Source organism: Telmatherina bonti, assembly GCF_933228915.1.
Source record: "Telmatherina bonti genome assembly, chromosome: 8".
Taxonomy (NCBI): domain Eukaryota; kingdom Metazoa; phylum Chordata; class Actinopteri; order Atheriniformes; family Telmatherinidae; genus Telmatherina; species Telmatherina bonti.
Window position 1 is genome coordinate 30,810,445 of NC_136626.1, and position 19,599 is coordinate 30,830,043.

Here is a 19,599-nt window from a genome sequence, read left to right on the forward strand (position 1 = left end):
CTGTTCTCCGATCTGACAGATAAAGCTTGTTACTACTGAGCCATTACTGGACATTACTGGCTACCTGTAGAGGGCTGCTTTATGAAATTATTAAATATTCAACATCTTCCACCAATGTTTCTGTTTCTGTTTCAGTATTTGATTTTACATGAAAATACAAAATAGTTATCTATTTTGCTTTTCTTTTCTTTGTGTTGGTTAAATAAACCAATATATCAAACTGATATCCAAAATAAGCATCATCCATCTACACAGAATCTCATTTCTCTGCATGTTATGTTTATAGATGAAAACAAAGTATGGAGGTTTGTCTATCTGTCCACATTTCCATATTCTATACAGACCAGAACCCGTCATTTAGTATCTGCTACCAAAGTAGCATCTGCCTGGTGAGTAGTAATCATACAAAACAGTAGCACTTCTTACCTTATAAATCATTTATTGAAATATAAATCATCTCAATGTACATGGTGTAAAATATGGAAACATGGTATTAAAGCATCATACTGGGTGTGATTATTTATATCTACAGACAGGGAACCTTCATCAGCGCGCCTTCGCCAGCGGCACAGTCACATTCGTGCTGCTTCAAACATCTGACGCCAAAGAAGGATTTATTTTTCTTTTACAACTTAATCTGGCTAATTTATCTATAGCATTTGCCGCATTGATAAACAAACTGGGAAATGACAGGAAAGTGCAACAACTGATTGCAGTTTATATCACAGTCAATGGTAGGAGGCAGAAGCATAGCTACAGAGTTACACACAGTGTCCATGTAACTGATATATAACATCAGAGCAACGTGGAACTTCAGTTCATCAACATCAGCGTCCCAGTACGACCACAGCTTGCTGTAGAATAGGAGACCGGTGGAATAAAACCTTCTAAGTGTTATAATGAACTTATTTGCCACTCTTATGTTGACTGATATGAACTTCTCATTAATCCCTTTTATCACAGACCTCCCACAGTTTTAGGTGTTATTCCAAACATCACACATTACCAATATTCATCCCTTAAGCAATGTTTTAATCTACAATTGCTGTAGTGTTTACATATTCTAAGGAAACTTTATTCTAATTGATTTGTCAAAAGCAGTGGCTTCACATGAGCAGACAAACGTGCAGAAGAGTAACGCACACCAAAACAAAACACTGGAGTATTATCCCAATAATTCTCTCTTATAAAACCACTCTGGAGCTATTTACATTACAATCACACTTCGTACAACAAAGAACAAAGCCCGTTTTGGGGAGACGACAATGAGACTTGATTTGTTCGTTTTTGGGAAGATAAAGAGACGATGTAAAGATACATGCAACTCAGAAGCTCTGGGCAGGATCTACTCCACGTTGACGAGAAATAAATGTTCATAAAGCAATAGAGTAAAAAAATAAATTTGAAATACTGCATGTACTTGATGATTAAGGACATTATATGTTCATACACAATGGAAAGAAAATGCAGAGTTCCAGATTTTGTGCTTAAAATCGAACTATTGCTACTGATTGTGCCAGCATCAGGTTCTTCTCTTGCACCACTTTCCATTTCCTTTTAATACTGTTCCTACAATCGGAATCATCTAGTTTATTTAAATAGTGCATCTGTAGTGGTTAAAAATGAACTATATCTTGTGTTGCTTATTTAAAGTTGGTGACCGACATGTTTAATTTGTCCCTTTTTTCCCCGCTTATACTGCTGTCAAAAGAATGCCCGATAAAAATAAAGCTCTTTACATGAAAAATAATCTTTTTCCTGTTGTTATCTGGATAGCTCTGACAGAAAGGCTCAGCAGCTCTTAGAGTTCTTTCTCCAAAGTCATGTTCTCAACAATGCCCATCCACTCCTCCAGGCCTACAGAGGGCGCTGTCCAGGGAGAAGTGATGGCCGTACCTTGCACCACCACAGATTCACTCAGGCTGTGAAGTGGTTTTGTTCTGTCCTTGTAAAGAACTGCCAGACAGGAGGAGTGATGGGGATAGAGTCTTTGGTTGATGCCCAGGTGTTTCGTTTGCTTCCCAGGTTCCCCCTCAGCTGCTCCTACTCAGGCTGAGCAGCTGTCACAGAAAGCTGTCTTCCACCAGGTCACTACAGTCTAGACACATTTCCTCCAGCAGGGTGATGTCCTCCAGGGTCTCACCTTCCTGCTTGGCGTAGGTGGAGCTGCTCGACCCCGTTTCGATGGCGCTCTCCTCAGATGTTTGAGAGCTAGAAGGGCATTAAGTAACTCAGTTAATGTCATTGTTGGTGCGATGATGTATCATGAAGTACAAGTAAATTTACCTGTGTCTGTTCCTTTTCCCATATTCCTCGTCAGATACAGGGTCCAAATCGGGAAGCGGAATAATGTAGCCGCTGTCGGAGCTCAGCCGCTGCTCGTCGAAGCCACTCTCCCTGTCCTTTAGCTTGCCCTGGTTCTTGTATGGGATGTCTATGTAGTCTGCATCATTTTCCATGCACACCCGGGTAACCGCAGGATGGTCACTCTTCAGAAACTCGTGATTTACCCTTTCATAATGCTGCGCAGGACACAAGAACACATCAGAATCAGATCGTTAAAATAGATTCATCTTGATGCACAGAAACGATATTGATGTTAAACAACGTGTATGACTACAAGCACAGAAAGAATAAAGCTCCAGGTGTGGAAGACCGCTGTTGGAGCATGTGGGATCATTAACTTTACAGCCAGCTGGGTGCTGTGACCCAAACTGAAGAGCACATATCCCATCCAAACCCAGTGTGCTAAAACAAGAGCCAGTTCCACCTCTGCTGCCAACCAATTAACGTCACGAGGAAGGCAGAGTTAAAGCCTATCTGACGTGCCGCGTGCGGTGTGGAGTTTAATTGGGTAATTAAGGTTGGGTGGTGGAGGCGAGAACTGGGGCTGTGTCATTATCAAGACTGAGTCCAGCCACTCTGACATCCAGCTGCAGCATTTAGGCTCGAATCACTTTTACACATAAACAAAGCGAACCCTTCAAAAGCACTCCTAATGCACTCGCAGAGGATGTGGAGGGGGTTTTAAAAGAACACCGAAACTTTTAAAACTGCATTTAAAGGCTTTTCAGCCTGTACTTTGCTTGGCGAAATGACATCTACAACGCCCATAAACAGCCAGAAAAAAAGCAAAACATAGAGGAACAGAAAGTCAGGAATGGATGGTGGTAAATGTAAAAAGCAGGTGTTCAGTCTGGAGCTTGGAGAGGTCACAGGGAGAGACTCACCCTCTTATAGCTGCAGGGCAGCAAAGACGCCACGGTGTCACTCAGACCCATGAAAGAAGGCCTTTTCTCCGGCTCACTGTTCCAGCACTTCATCATCATCTCATACCTAAAACAAAATGCCCAGACGCACCATGTTACCATAGAAACAGGGTCTCACACCTTGTCATTTTGCTACGACTGATGTCAGCTCAGAAACACACATTCTTCCTTTGACATGATGAGGCTTCCTGAGCTTTCACAGATGCATAGCAACAGTAGAACCATTGTGTGTGTGTGTGTGTGTGATCACATACACGTCTTGTGATGCATGCTCTGGTTTTGACATCCTATATCCACTCTTGATCTTGTTGTAAAAGCTGGAGTCTACCACCATCCCTGGGTATGGGGTGCCACCTACAGGGACAGACGTGTTATTCATCCATTATTTATCCAACTTCAGCTTCTGTTTCTCTTCATTTTTCTCATGTTTTCCCCCCTTCTTCTTCTCTATCAATTCACATTGTGCAAATTGTTGATGAAACAATGAAAACATGATGAAACATGAAAGTTCCTTAAAGAAAAGGCCTTAAAAATGGGTTCTGCAGTCATGTACAGAGAAACATGATTCCTTTTCTTCATTTTAAAGCAAGGAGACCTGTTGCCTGATGTAAATAGAAACCCGTACATAAATTTTGGCTTCTGAACAGAGATTTAGCCTCACCTAAGGAAAATATCTCCCAGAGAAGGATGCCGTATGACCACACGTCGCTGAGCGTGGTGTACAGGTTGCCAAAAATACTTTCTGGTGCCATCCACTTCACTGGCAAGAAAGTCTGGGGTGAAAGAGAGGAGATGTTTGACCGTACGTAAGGGGCCCTTGTGAAAAAACACATTAGCATCAGTATTGGGGCAGGCTGATGTGTGTGAAGACACTTACACTCCCTTTGGAGACATAGTTGTTGTCGTGCATGATGTCCCTGGCCAGTCCAAAGTCACAGATCTTCACTATCTTGCCCTGAGAGAGGAGGACATTCCTGGCTGCGAGGTCCCTGTGCACACACTGGAAAAGGAAAGAATAGCCAAAGTTGATCAGCAACTTGTTGCATGAAAGTCCCATTCTCAAACCGATACAGTCCCCTCCCAACTACCAGCTATATCTGTGTTTCATTTCAGCCATTTTTAATGCCATTTCATTTTGCTTTACAAAGCATCGTCGTGCATGCAAACATGCCAGCTGGAGGAATTTCTGTGACCACTGGATATTTAAGGATAATAACTATGAAGCTGAATGAAAAGCTTCTGGCTGCAGTGTATCCCTGTCTGGTAATTCTAGCTCTGACCGTGCTGCAGCTATATTCAGCCTCTGGCCACTCTCCTGAGTGGGCCCAGCAACCTTCACAGCACCGCTTATCATACAACCGCTGATTTCCACAGTCCGCCACCTTGGCAGGCACAGCAGTCACCATATAGGACACATTATAAAATCTGCAACATGTCATTAGCGTCTTTGGGAAGCAGGAGAATGCGAGGTTGTAGATGTGGAGACGTGAGAAAAAGATAAACATCCTTCAAACTTACATTTTTGGATGCGAGAAACTCCATTCCTTTGGCCACCTGGTAAGTAAAGCTAAGCAGGTCAGTGGTAGTGAGACCCTCATTCATGTCATCTGACAGCAAGTTGTCCATTTCGCATTCTGTTTTGGAAAAACACACACACACACACACACACCATGAGGCGCTTCATGTAAATATAGCACACCCTGCACAGACCTGGCTTTTACTAATGGCAGAGTGAAACTGGGCATTATTACGCGTGTGCTACAATTATCTCCTCCATGTAATTACAGGCCGGAGCCAGTCCTAAATTCTGACAAGGGTGTACCCCTCAACCAACAATGACTCAAACACAACGCCATGGCCAAGTAAGTCCACGCCAATACCTCTGAGGACAGTATAAGGAGGAGGACAGCGAGAAGGAGAGGAGGTGCATAGCATACCACTTGAACCTTTCTGCGAGGGTGGGTGGTCATAGTTAGACCTCTGGATGTCAGAGTACTTAGAGGCATTGCTCATCTCCAGCATGGGCACGTACTGAGTGTTGTCAGCCTGCTTCATATCCATGTAGTCTCCTTTGCTCTCAAAGGAGAGGATCACATAACTGTGAGCAGAGACAAGAGAGGAAAGTTGTGAGTGATGACAGGTTGTGGGGAGAAAACACTGAGAGAATTTGTATTCAGTCACATACAGAGCAAACGTCAATATTTGTCCTCAGAGCCTCTGGCTGGAGGTTAGAAGACGATGCGGTTGAGGCTAACATGGCAGCCAGGATTAAATCGTGTTGTGGTCATTTTGAGGTGTGGTCACTGTGAGTCATCCATCTGCACAGCTGAGCCTCACAGACGGGGAGCAGAGGCTGCTGTTTCACTCTGAATGTTTGCGCAGACACAATTAACAGGTACCTCGGCCATAATGAAATTAGGCTGAAAGCTGAGACCACTTCAGACTTCAATCTGATTAGGGTAAGATGCCAGAAAACATCCTCAACCATGGAGAAAATGGAGATTGAGTTACAGATTAGGAGAAGAGGCAGATAATAAGTGTGTGTGAGACTATTGTTGTCAATGGTTGTTTGGGATTTTATAAAGTTTATAAAAAAAAAAAAGTGTGTTTTTTTCTACATGACAGTAGCGTTGACTGTTCTGCTCAGAAATATGCTGTATTCTTCACCTCCTGCTGCTCTCATCTGCAGGGTTGATTCCAAAGATGTCCAGCTCTTTCTTATTTTTCTCTGGGCTCAGGCAGAGGAAGCTCTCCCTGTTCTTGTGCAGATAGTTGACCAGGTCGCCGTAGAAGCAGTACTCGGTGATGATGTAAATAGGACCTGGGAACAACACGGCAGATAAAGTCATGCAACGGCGTCAGTCTGCAGGCTAATCTTATCAGAGGCTCGTAAAAGCTGAGAGCACTGTCAGGAGGGCAAGCCTGCACTTTCCCATAAAAAGCCTATTAAAATACCACACCCACCACCTCTGTGTGGCTGTTTGAGTGGTAAACGTCCACGTTCACGTGAACGTGGGTGTAACTGTGTGTGTAACTGTGTGTGTCTTTGTGCAGCACTGACCAAATTACACGGGAAAGGCAACAATGGTTTTGCTACACTGTCATTAAACCATCTGTTTGTATGTGAATCCATGTGTTTGTTTAGATTTTGTGTGGACTTCTCACCTGACTTGGTGCATGCTCCCAGAAGGTTTACAATGTTGAGGTGGGGTCCCAGATGTGTCATGATCTTCAGTTCAGACATCAGGGCCTGTTTCTCACTGGAGCGAGCTGTGGCTGGAAGAAGGAAACAGCAGCCATGACACATCGCTGCACTCTCAACAAGCTAACGGCAAACCAGCAACTCTTATCTGGATGATGGGCGCTGGTGTTTTCTCAGGGTTTGTTTGGAGTATTTGGCAAATTTTTGTCTAATTTACTTTGTCAGAGACATTTACCACTTTACAAATGTCCGAATGAGTCTCAGTTGAGCAGCTAAAACATTAGCTAGCAGATAAAAGTGCTGCTACGACTACGTCTATTCTTTTGTCTCAGTAATCTGTATAACTGAATAGTTTAGAGTGCAACTTAATGCTGGTCATAACTGAATTAAGTTGCTAGTGTTAGTAAAGTTATTCACTTCTGTTAAGCCAATCAAAATAACCCAGTTAGTGACATGATCAAAACTGTCCAGATGATGGTTAGCCCAAAAGCTAAAAAGAAAGATTCTAGATGAACCGCTTCCTCTTACTTAAGATATTTGCAGTTCCTGCTTGCTGCATTACAAGACCTGTGATCTATGATGAATGAATGAATGAATGAATGAGAGACAATAGTCGCTGTCACATCACCAGTCCTCTGACTGGGGCATGCTACAATTAGCCTGGTGAGGACTGGTGACAGCATGAATTATCCTCCTTGGGTTAGGGATTGAAGTTAGTGGTTAGGTTCATACTGGCTAAAAACTATAAAACTTACGTTTCAGCATTTTCACTGCCACTTTCATGACCGGTTGAGAGCGGCTAAGTCCGTAGGCGGTGCCCTCAACCACTTTCCCGAACGCTCCGGAGCCCAGGATCCGACCTGAGAGCCACAAGAATGTGTGAAGTCAATTTTCCAGGGGGGAAAAAAACACCTTTTGCTTTCTCAGCTGTGACTTTTAGAGGCTGAATGTCACCTTGATCACTGATTAAAACCAAACCCCCTGCTAGCCTGTTTTAGTTATCTTATCACAGACTTGCTTCAAAGACCAGGTTGGAACATCTCTGCATGGAGGACTACAGTGTTACCACACTGAAAAGAACATTCAGCTCACCGAGGACGAGTCTATCACGGGGAAATTCCCATCTGGAGTCATAGGGAAGCTGCATCGGATCCACATAGATGTACTCGTGACCGTCTGGACTCACTGACTCTATGACCCTCCAGCGGATTTCATACCGTGGTTTCTGAAAGACAGAGTAGAAAAGTACAAATGCTCTGTTATCCAATTTAAAACCTCAAAATGTGTATGGTGCAAAAGAAAAGACTAGCTTCTAAACAAGCTGGGCAAAAAGGTGGGGGGGGGCAAAAACACTGTTTAAATGTGGTCATATTGCATGTTAAGACTAATCCACACTTGATCTGATTTTGAGATGAATGCTGAAAAAGAGGAAACACGTGACTGAAAGGATGAGCAGGTGAGAAGTGAGACTTAATGCAACATGATTACAAAAGTACCTGTTTCCAGATAACAACCAACACAATGAGTGAGATGATGACAATGACGAGGAGCACCAGCACAGCAGCTGCTACGGTCAGCTCAGGGTGAGGGCCTGTTTGGGACGAAGTGAACAGTGGTTAGATGGACAACACAACAACAATCCATGTTTGCAATCAACAATATCATTTTTCTAACAGAGGAAATAACTTTTAAAAGGTTTTAGAGACCGCTGGATCCCACTGTACGTCAAGATAACAAATCCTGAAAGATATGCTGGAGGGTAACGTGTGAATGGGGGATGGGGGGACGAAAAGTGCAGCAGGGGTGAGGTGAAGCAGGGTTTAAAGCTCATGTGGAAGAACCAAATGGCCAATAAATCTATGGTTTCCCCCAAATTATCCAACAATACCAGTCCCTTCCTCACAGCCTGCCACCAGTTGCTTCACTGCAAACTCTTCAGCTGATCAACTGCTGCAACTCAAAGCCTGTTGCACCCCAGTCAAAAACTGAGGGAACTTCAGAGGAAACGAGCTGGAAACCACATCGTATGCCTGTTCACAGCTGAGTGAATGAACAGGCGATTGGATATGTGTGTGTGTTCTTACCATTTGACACCAGTTTGAGCTCCCTGCTGACGGTGGCCATTTCATTCCTGGCCAGGCACCGTACGGCCACTGTGCTTTCTAGATGGTCAAACATGACCTCACTCTCCAGGTTAAGCTCTTCGTCAAAGTGTGAGTCCACTGTAATCTCTGTGGAGTTGGTGGGGAGGGGCACCCAAGAAGATGAATCATTGGCACAACTGGATGTGAGCAAAAGAAAAAGACATGCGACCAAATCAGTTATGTACATTACCCTGAGAAAAATAGGCACGCAGGCCTGGGCTTTTTTTTGGAGTGAAAACGGATTACTCTTACTTTTTGATGTTCCTGCAGATGAACCACTCCACTACAGGAGTAGGTTGGCCTCTGGTGATGCACACAGCAGACTGACCTGTAGCTGAGCCATGGTGGTGGATGTCCATCAGCTGCATAATGACTGCAGGAACTGCATCGTAGCGCAACAAGTTAATGCTAAACGGGATGTTCCAAAGGCTAAAGTGCTCCAAGGGAAGCATTTAGGGATACAAAGAAATGAATGGCTTTTCTCTCACCTTTAACTTCCAGCATTAAACTGACATCATGGCTTTTGTTTTTGTTCTCCACTCGCATGGTGTAGTTTCCGCTGTCCTCTTCCTTGGCCCGGATTAGTGTGAGAACACTCAGGTAACTTTGCAAGATACCAACAGCAGGAACTGCATTAACAACATGGCCACAGGACAACAGCACTAAACCTTGTGTAGTAGTAGTGATTATTAGCTGTCCTGTCACTGTTGGCGACTGTGATGGCTGAGTCTACAGCCACACATAGGTGATCTGAAAAAGCATGCATTTTAGTTTATGTTGTGACAGTATAATTGTGTTCATTTGTTTTGTTTTCCTTGAGTTTCAGTGGCTCCAGTCCCTTGGCTGTGAACCAGCAGGTGGCCACGGGGTGGAGCCAGCTAACTGGACCAAACCAGTGGCAGAAATGGGAGGAGGAATTTAGGGTTTTCTCTTGTTCATTTAGTTAGGTTTTTGTGTGTCATCCCCTTTGTCTGTTTTGTTTGGGCTGATCAGTTTCCCCTTGTGTGTCATTTGTTAGGTCAGTTTGTTTCATTTTGTTGCTTAAGTTATTTATGTTACAAATTCTTTGATTATAGTTTTGTTAAGTTGACCTCTTTTCAAGGCCTGATTTATTCATTTATGTTAAAACAACTTTTTTTTCTTGGGTCATAATAAAAACCCTACTATTGAACTTTAAACCTGTGCCTGACTGTGCTTCACTGCTCGGCCCATCACAGAGACTCACCTAGTCTCATTGGTCTGCTTCAGGCTGGTGGTGATCTCTGCTGTCACGTCGCTGAGTGGGACGCCGTCTTTAAGCCACGTGACCCGAACATCAGATAATGAGTTGATTCTAGCCTTGAACTCCTGTACCGTATCCAGCTCCGCGGACTCATACCCTCTGAACTCCGGCTGGATGGACATAAAATCACTCGCTGTTGAAGAAATGGACAAATTGACAAATAATTAGCACAAAAAAAAACAACTTGATATTATTTATAGTAGCTTAATTTTTTACCAAAGACTTGAACAACGAGTTGTTTTGTGTAGCTTTTGTCACTCATGATGTCAGTGATGGAACAAGAGTAGATGCCGCTGTCTTTGGTCGAGGCTTGTGGGATTGTTAACGTGTACAGGATCTCCTGATCCTTCTTATTCTCACGCACGGCTTTAGTTCCCCGATTCGCCTGTCAGACAAAAGACAAACACCAGCTACTTTCAGACACAGGCCACCTGCAGTCCAAGTTGGAGCAACGTTTAGTGCTGCACTGACTGGCTTGTGCTCTCACCAGTTTGCCAGGATATTTCCAGTGATCTTCCAGAATCTCGGCTCCCCGAGCCAGACAGGTGACATTGATTGTGTCTCCAACTAGCAATGCAGTCCTTTTGGCTGTCAGCTCAACATGCAGACCTGCACCACCTTAGATATGTCAAATAATGAGGTCAGAAACAGAATTTTTTTTAAAGATATTGCAGAAATTTTACAAATTCTCAAAAGCTGAAGCACACACCTTGCCAACCATGAACAATGTATTCCCCACTGTAATGCTCCACTCCATCTATAACAGCAATACAGACATAGGTCCCGGCAGTGAACCTCCCCAATGCGCCTCTCCTACTGTCATACACGCAAGGTACAGGCTGCTGGGTGTCAACGTTCACCAGTGTCACATTGGTGCTTGGATCAGACACCCGACACTGGATCTCCATCTCGTCGGGGTCGGACAGGATGTGGTTCCAGAAAGGCACCAATGACGGCACGAAAGGAAAATTGGGATCTGTTTAAACAATTCAAAACATAAAGTCAAATAATGCTAACCAGTGATTGTCTACCCTGGTCCACAAGGCCCACTATCCTGCAGCCATCAGATATTTCCGTGCTGCAACACACCTGATTAAATTACATGGATTCCTGACATGGTATGCTGGAGCAGGGAAAAATGGAAAGTCTGCATGACAGGAGACCCCTGAGTTGGGGACACACAGGACAATGTGCACTCCATACCTGGCACATATATGTATATACTGCTGCCCTCGTCGTCGTCTGTTGCGTTTCCCATGTAGAAGCAGTTGTAGTATCCAGTGTGCATCGCTGTGGCGTTGACCACAGTGACGGTGGTGACAAACAGGCCGCTGTCGTCCTCCTGGTATTGCTCGGGCACATCGAGTGGTGTGTCCCACGTGAGTTTGGCCTCACCGCGGCATGTCAAGGTGAACGGCGTGTGCAGTGGCACCACCATGTCATCCTTATCTGGCAACAGCACAGGGGCCGAGGAAGGGGGCATCGACACTCTACTGGAAGCTGAAAACATGACACGCAGACACACTTAGTGATGGATAATCTATCTATCTATCTATCTATCTATCTATCTATCTATCTATCTATCTATCTATCTATCTATCTATCTGCCTTACCTCTCACTTGGAGGAGGAAGGAGAAATGAGCAGTTTGGGAGCCGGTGAGGACAGTGATGGTGTAATTTCCGTTGTCTTTCTCCAAAGGTTGCCGAAAAGTCAGAATGCTCTCATACCTGCCAGACGAAAATGAGTATTTATCTAGAGAAAGTATAAACATGCTGACATGTTTGGTCTTTTTGAGAGCAACAACGATACTTCTCCCACATCATTATACAACCTATAAAAGTAGCCGGCTAGGATAGCATGATGACTAGATGAGCATCTTCATATAAACACTATGATAGAACTATAATTTAATTAATCTAAAAGTTAAAAAAAATAAACAAATTAGATTTAAATTATGTATTGAGTGCCAGACTTTTTATCTTTTATTTAGAAACTGCTGTCATACTTGACACTTGACAGCGTTGCCAACAAGAAATGTAACTAAAACACAATCTTCATACTCACCGATTCCCTTCAATGTGGCTAGTTTCGGTGAAGATGTAGTAGTTCTCTGGTAAGACATTGCCATCTTTTGTCCATGTCACTTTGGGGACTGGGTATGCATCAATGAAGATGGTAAACTCTGTTTCCTCTAAGATGCTGACAAACTCTGTTTCCAGGATGCCACTGTGGTCCAGGGCAACAAATGAGTTCTCCTCTAAGCAGCAAACAGAAGAAAAGACAGATCAGACAGCTGTGGAAAGAACTGGGTTGAGAGACAGACTGAGAGTAAAAACTGAGTGGCAGTGGAAGGAAACAACTCAGAGCGACAGCAAGCGGTTGAGGTGAAATGAAGGCCTGACATACATCTGTTGAAGCCATCCCATAAAACAGTAACTGATGTTGAAAGCAGATCTAAAGCTTTATGGTTGAATAGTACAAAATTACTTCCACACACTGCACAAAGCACCTTGTGCACATACATGAAACCACTATTTCATCCGAATGAGGATGTAATTATTAAGTATATACATTATATTTGACTCTAAGCCATTTATTTGAGCAATTCCTCACATTATCAGAGCCCAGCTTGAAACCGAGTAAAGGTGTGGGAGGCTTACCAAAGACGGTTACAGCCACGCTGCGGACGCTGACGTAGCCACTGCTTTCGTGTGTGATGGAGCATTCGTATGTGCCACTGTCCTGAGAGGATGCTTGTGGGATACTGAGGATGTAGATGACCCCTTCAGGAACAGTCTGCTTCATCTGAATGGCATTCACAGCCTATGAACAGCATGGAGAATGGATTAAAAGAACTGTCATCTGGAATTTATTTATATATATATATATATATATATATATATATATATATATATATATATATATATATATATATATATATATATATATATATATATATACACTACACTAGAAAATTTTAATAATGTAAATATTTATTTAAATAAAAGAAAAAAACCAACCCAAAATATATATATATATGTACATATATACATATATATATATATATATATATAGAATATATATATAGATAGATAGATAGATAGATAGATAGACAGATAGACAGATAGATAGATAGATAGATAGATAGATAGATAGATAGATAGATAGATAGATAGATAGACAGATAGATAGATAGATAGATAGATAGATAGATAGATAGATAGATAGATAGATAGATAGATAGATAGATAGATAGAGAGATAGATAGATAGATAGATATGTATGTGGAAAATAATACATTGCAGTGTTTTTTCCATTTCACAGGTACCAGTGGAGGCTAATGGCTAAAACACTGGCTTGGCCACTAGAGATAAATCAGGATCACAGAGGCTTTGAAAAGACCTGTAATTGCAGCAGAGACCTAATGCCAGGAGTCAGGCCTCCTGTGTTCCTACCCCACTGTCTCTGGAAAAGTGCTTAAAGGAATCCCATGCAGAAAAACCACCAACATGCAGCACACAGTCAGAATCTGAGCATAAACAAACATAAATTTCCGTCTCAGATCCTTGAAACTAACACTTGAAAAGCATTAGATCTTTAGCTGGCTGCCATGTGCAGACAGCATCTGCCCTATACGGCTTACGGTCACTAAGTTCAAAGGATTTACTATCCTTTTATTTCCTTTCTTTTGAGCGGCCTCCTCCCCTGCAGCCATTTGTCGTGAACTTTAACTTCCCTGCCAGACTCTTTCACACGGGGTTAACTGCCACGGCGAGCTGTTTGCCTGACATGGTTTCAGGGAGGACAAAGCTTTCTGCCGCTGCTTTTCTAACTCATCCCTCACAGCCGCTTTGACACAAACTCAATTAGTCACTTAACGGTTCATTATTCGCTCATTTCAGTCTGCTGTCTGGGAAATTACATTGAAATATGACGAAAAGGTAGAAGGAAGCAAAGCAAGACAGACAGCATGGATGGATCTACAGAGGAGGCTGACTTGGAATAAAGAAAAAGAAGAATTGCCTGTTTTTTCAGGTGGAGCCACTGCTGCTGGAAGCCCGTTCCGGATGGGGCGATGCAGGTGATGTTGATAGGCTGCCCAGCTCTCACCCTCTCCTCACTGGCTCTCACTACCACGTCAAAGTCCGCCACCTCCTCATGAGCTACAGAGAGACCACCAGAGAGTTGATATCAGAACTGCCATCTCACAGAGCCAAAGATGGTGACAACTTGATCACCATGACCTCATTTATTACATATTTAACATGGCTCATGGGTCATTACTCACTCCCACAGAGCAAAAACAACCATGTTAAATCATCCTCTCATGTACAGATGACATAATGCTATAATGGCTGTCATGCAGTGACATCACTCTGCTGCTTTCTCATGGCGAACAGATGGAAGAAATAACCAATTTCTGTACGTCAGTTTAATTTTAATAAAGAAACATCATAATAAAAGATGTGTTTTCTCGCCGTACCCTCAGCCTCCACAGTGTAAACTTCACTCCTGAATGTCTGGCCGTTGATGGTGGTCTCACACTGGTACTGCCCAGGAGGAAGGTTCCCCAAAAAGCCCATCTTGTTGTCGTAGTAGGCATTCATCTCCTCTCCACTGGGGACACTCTTCAGGGTGACGGGAGAGTTGGGGTGAGACACACGGCAGGAGATGACGACCCCGTCCGGCTCCATGGGAACAATCAGGTCATTGGGTGTCTCTGGTACAAACTGGATGTTGGGATCTGCAGATGTGCAGAGAAAAGACTGTTTTATGCTTTGTTTCATCATTTATTCCTCCTTCAGAGAGAAAAACTGGAACATTTTCTTCTTTTGATCAAATGTTGTATTAGTAAGGAATGTATTATCAGTAAGTGGTCTTCGGTTGTCCTGCATATGGACGGAGATATAATCTGATGTCCTGCAGGGACTGATGTCGTATTTATCATGAAGAACCAGTGAGCTTCAACTGAAACTGATCCCAAACAAGTCAGACATGTTATTGTTTTTTTTTTCCAGCTCTAACTTTCCTTTTATGTAAATAACCGTTTTCTGTCATATTTGGATGATTCATATCTTATTCTTGTCATTTAAAGCCTTTCTTGTTTTGTTTTGATGTCTTTTTATGTAACAATTTTATTGAACAATGTCCTTGATTTTTTTGTGCAGTCATAACTGTTTTATATTTCTAAAGTCATTTAGAGTCATCATAATGATTTTTATAGCTTTTATAGATTAATTTAACCTCAGATTGTTCCTTTTTTCATCATATTTCACACCTTGCCTCCATCTTTTGCTTATTCAGGCCTTGTTGAACCAGTTCTGAGATAAAACCATGATCCCTCTGACTCCTCAGGCTTACCTGGCACAAAGACATAAATTCCCGCGTCACCTACAGCTTCATCATCCTCCTCCAAGTTTCCATACGTGCATGTGTAATAACCGGTGTTCTCCACAGTTGCGTTGTAAATGAAGAGAGTGGCAGTGTAGAATCCTGGAAGAACCAATGTGTTCTCCGGTAGAGGCTCTTCCCAGTGCACATGCCTTTCCCCCGTGCAGCTTATGTTGAAGATGGAATTTGGCTGCAGGATGAACTCACTGTGGTCGGAGATGATGTATGGCAGCAACAATCCAGATGCAACTAAGATACACATTTTAAATGAGTGAAAATGACTGAACTGATTGGGGAAAAATAAACAGTTTACATGTAGCCAGTCTCCCACAGACACTTACCTGACAACACCTGCAGGAAGATACAAGCAAAGACGATGCACGCCTTCACCCCATCCATCATGGATGTTCAGGTCTGTGAAGACAATAAAAATAATAATAATAATAATAATAATAATAATAATAATAATAATAATAATAATAATAATAATAATAATAATAATAATAATAATAATGTGAAAAACTAACGCACTCTAAATGAAATACAACACTTCCACCCAGTTTGTCACTGATTAACAATGGTTTGACTGGAACTTTTACTCTTACTGTAACTTTTCTGCAACTTCCCTGCAATGGCTTTAGAAGCAAAATCCTCTTATAAACGCGATGCGTCTGAATTTACTGCAGAAACACGCGTCTCGCTTTGCAGAGAGGAGCTGAGGCTGCAGGACTGCTGCGTGGGGGGAATCCACAGTGTGTTGGAGATGACGGAGAGGACGCACGCTGAACGTGGCTCCAGGTGTCGGCAGAGGGCGCCACAGGCCACATTTAGGGCCGCTGAGTTCCATCAGAGTCAGAGTTTAAAATTTGACAGATTTGCTTTCGTGACGTTTTTCTAAGTTAAAACTCAATATTCAGTTTTACACTTCGGAAAGTTTGTAACTTATTCTGTATCCGACGCTGTTCGTTGTTTGTTACATGTTTTCCTAAAAGCCTAATTTTTGGATTTTTCTGGAGAAATACTGCATGTATATGTGATTCATTTATGCATTTTGTCCCGTCTCTGTGCAGAAATACTGTTTCTATAGATTTGTTTATGCGCATTAGTTAAGAAAAAAGAGCAATGAAAACACTTGTCTCTGCTTGACGGTCTGGATTCAGGTTTTCATTGGGGCCACTTGGTTCAAGAGCCGCTTTTGGTTTTAATGAGCCTCAACTCTCCCTCAGTGACTTTCCATCCGAATCAGCTCTGCTTGTTTAATCACTATTTAACTTTTTTCCCCCCCTCTTGGAGTTCTTATTTCGTTTATTCGTGGACAGTCAGTGTCCCCAACCAGCAAAAGCCTCTCTGGCTCCTCTCTCTGTTTCCTGTGGTTGTCCGCTCTGGCTCAGCCGAAACAGTCTAAATAATCCATTGGCAACCCTTAACTTTCTTAACTCTATAATTAGCGCACCCACTCTGCACAAAAAGACATATTTGCGTGGGAAATGACTTGACAAAATGCCTAATGCGTTTTGACGTGTTTGCGCACACGCCTTGTCTCCAGACTTTTCAGTGATGGATCTTTTTTGGCATTTTGATGATATTCAAGTCACTTTGCGCAGAAAAAAAAAGAGTAAGAAGTTGCAGCCAAGCTCCTCTTCCATGCCACCCTCTTCCTCATCAAGCCAGCCAGAAAATGTGCAGATATACAAAATGCATCTTCTGCTGGGCTGGAATACATTTGTGCAACAGCTGATCTATCAGTGATGCCAGTTTAACTGGATCATCTCAACTTTCAGAGGGTCAAGAAGCGTCAGAAGGAAACTTTTATGTGGCATTTTCTTGCATGCAATAATGCATTTGAAAGAAAAAACTTTAGATTTGCTCTTCTTTTATATAAATGTTTGAGAAATTTTGATACAAGCAAAAATCCTCTGCAAAAACCCCTCCTGGTGACACAGCAGGGTCAGTAAAAGAAAAATGCGTCGTGGCTCCAAACCCTCAGCTCTTCTTTCCTTTCTCCTGGGCCAAGTCCACTGGACTTCTGAGTTTCCCCCCCAATCCGCTCCAATATTGCACACCTCCAGTGTAGATTTTCCATTTGAATCTCCCCACATTCCTCCAGACGAGGAAACAATGCGATGCACAAATTCCAATGTGTTTCCCATTAGATGCCGAGCAGCATCCCACAATGGGGCTTTCAGTCTTCGAGGTGACACCTCCAGCTGTGAGGCCGAAATCGAGCGCTTCTATCCAGCAGAGTCAGCTCCATCTCTCCGCTCGGCGTCCAGGGGTGAGACCATATGGCGCGAGAACAAGCTCAGCTCCAGACATTTTCCAATGCAGTGATCTGTTGCAGGAGTTGTGCGCAACTTGTAGAGCGGCAGAATGTCTCGTTTTTACTGAATGAGAGCCACAACGCAACTTTTTTTTACAGCTTTATGCCGTAAAACCAAAACAGATCATAATCCAATTAGAGCTCAATCTAATTAAGACTGCATCCAAATCATGCCCACAGAACTATTCATCAACATAAATCCCATCCTTTTGGTTAAATGAATAAAATAAACCACACCTTGGGGGGAAAAAAAATATATAAAAAAAAATCAACTCGACCACTGAATTACCTTTTAACTAATCCCCTCTTTGTATTCCTTTCTGGTAAGTATATCCACAATGAATTGGGGTTTCCAAACGGCGCAGCGAGGGTCCTTTGCAGCGGTTATAATCCTGAGAAATCCTGCGCTGTGAGAGCATATGTGCGACCTTCTGTCCGCATCCACGACCGCCTTCACAACTGCGCTCCAGCTACGACGACCTGTAACTGATTCAATGTTACAGTCCACCCCCTTCAACCCCTATCCGAGGAAAAAAAAAAAAAAAAGTAATCATCTGGCTCAAAGTAAATAACTCTCAGGAAACGACAACCCCCATCCCTCCCTCTCCAGCGCTGGACCCCTTTTTCCAAGTTGGAGTCTTTTAGGGGGACATTCTGTCGAGAATAGTGGCTGAAATTAGAGAACAGCGTGAGATTGTTGTGGTTTTTGTTTTTTGTTTTTTTGTTATTGTTTGTTTCTTTGTTTTATTTTTGGGTAAGAGAATACAGGATTCAAATAGCATCTTAATTTGTCAAAACGTTGACATTTGTTCAGTTTTAATGCAGCAGTCCGTAACAACACACCCCATAAAGCTGTTTAATCAGTCTAAAGCAAAGAAACACACTTGTGTTGCTTTTTGCAGCGCGCGCTGCAGCGTAGTTGTGAATGGACACAGAAGTGCAAAAGCGATGCTCTGAACTCATAGAGGGCGCTCCAACACCACCATATCACCTCTCTACCACGCTCACACACACATATCCCCCCCCCCCCCCCCCCCCCCCCCCCCCCCCCAGTTTCATTCAGAGATAGTACATTATCAGGACAGCGCCTTTCTTCTTGCACCCCTGCGCACATGCGTCAGCTGGTAACCGAGTCCTATAAGCACAGACATTTCTTTCTTTTTCCTTTCCTTTCATTTCATTGGGTTTTTTTTTTTTTTACCCAAACCCCCTTTTACCCCGGGGCTCCCCTAACGGGCAGCAGAGGAATAATGGGGCCCTGTGAATCACCTAGGCTATCTGTGAGCACAGAATAGGAGTATCAGACCGGAGTTTTCTGTGTGGAGCAGGGCCCCGGGGCTGATGCCGCAACCTTCCCCCTTATTCCTCACTCAGTGCAGCCGCTTGCGCAATTACTTCCACATGTTAGAGAAAAGAACAGTGTCCTTGTTCTCCAAACAAAGGATCTCCACTTTGGAAGACGAGGCTTACCTCAAAGCGTACTGAGGCTCTCGCTTTAGAGGGATTGTCTAACAATTACATCCAGGTAAAGTGTTCTTGAAAAACTCTAAACCAGCCGATATGCTGCTGATATCGCTGCTACTGTTTAGAGGAATCTTATCATAAAGACAAACAAGCATCAGCTATAACTTAAATAAGTAACTTAAGTCCTTTTTGACATGAACACCTAGCAGCCTTATTCATCACAAAACTCCTGTAATGAGAACGGGCTCATATCAGACGAGCATATATCCCCTTTATGTTGAGACACAACATTATAGTTTCCTTGATGAAGTTCAGGAGCTCCTGCTCAACAGCAAAGACCTAAACTGTCCTGCTTCACTCAGCTTGTCTCTGCATGAACTACCCTATCTGTCCGCTAGGGGGCTTTGCAGCAATGCAAACCTGCATTTAAACAAATAATAAACCTTAAAGCTTCGAGAAATAGTAATAAAGTTTTTTTTTAATATAGCAATATTTAAATTTTCCCATTACAGACGTTTTGCCCTC

General features: G+C 42.9%; 1 protein-coding gene across 1 annotated transcript; it reads right to left on the reverse strand.

Moving 5' to 3' along the window:
• Nucleotides 1–474: 474 nt before the first annotated feature.
• Nucleotides 475–18,057, reverse strand: pdgfra (platelet-derived growth factor receptor, alpha polypeptide). Its single transcript, XM_079245432.1, has 29 exons — nt 17,900–18,057; nt 15,632–15,704; nt 15,261–15,539; nt 14,383–14,643; nt 13,923–14,062; nt 12,560–12,722; nt 11,964–12,156; nt 11,511–11,626; nt 11,101–11,397; nt 10,607–10,873; nt 10,385–10,515; nt 10,114–10,282; nt 9,841–10,030; nt 9,104–9,219; nt 8,868–8,997; nt 8,556–8,752; nt 7,968–8,062; nt 7,564–7,696; nt 7,227–7,331; nt 6,435–6,545; nt 5,937–6,090; nt 5,207–5,367; nt 4,788–4,903; nt 4,147–4,269; nt 3,931–4,042; nt 3,524–3,623; nt 3,231–3,336; nt 2,287–2,522; nt 475–2,211 (listed from the first exon to the last, which is right to left on the reverse strand). Exons 2-29 carry the CDS (start codon nt 15,690–15,692, stop codon nt 2,064–2,066), a joined length of 4,410 nt encoding a protein of 1,469 aa, XP_079101558.1. The 5' UTR covers nt 15,693–15,704; nt 17,900–18,057; the 3' UTR covers nt 475–2,063.
• Between the last annotated feature and the right edge of the window lie 1,542 nt (nt 18,058–19,599).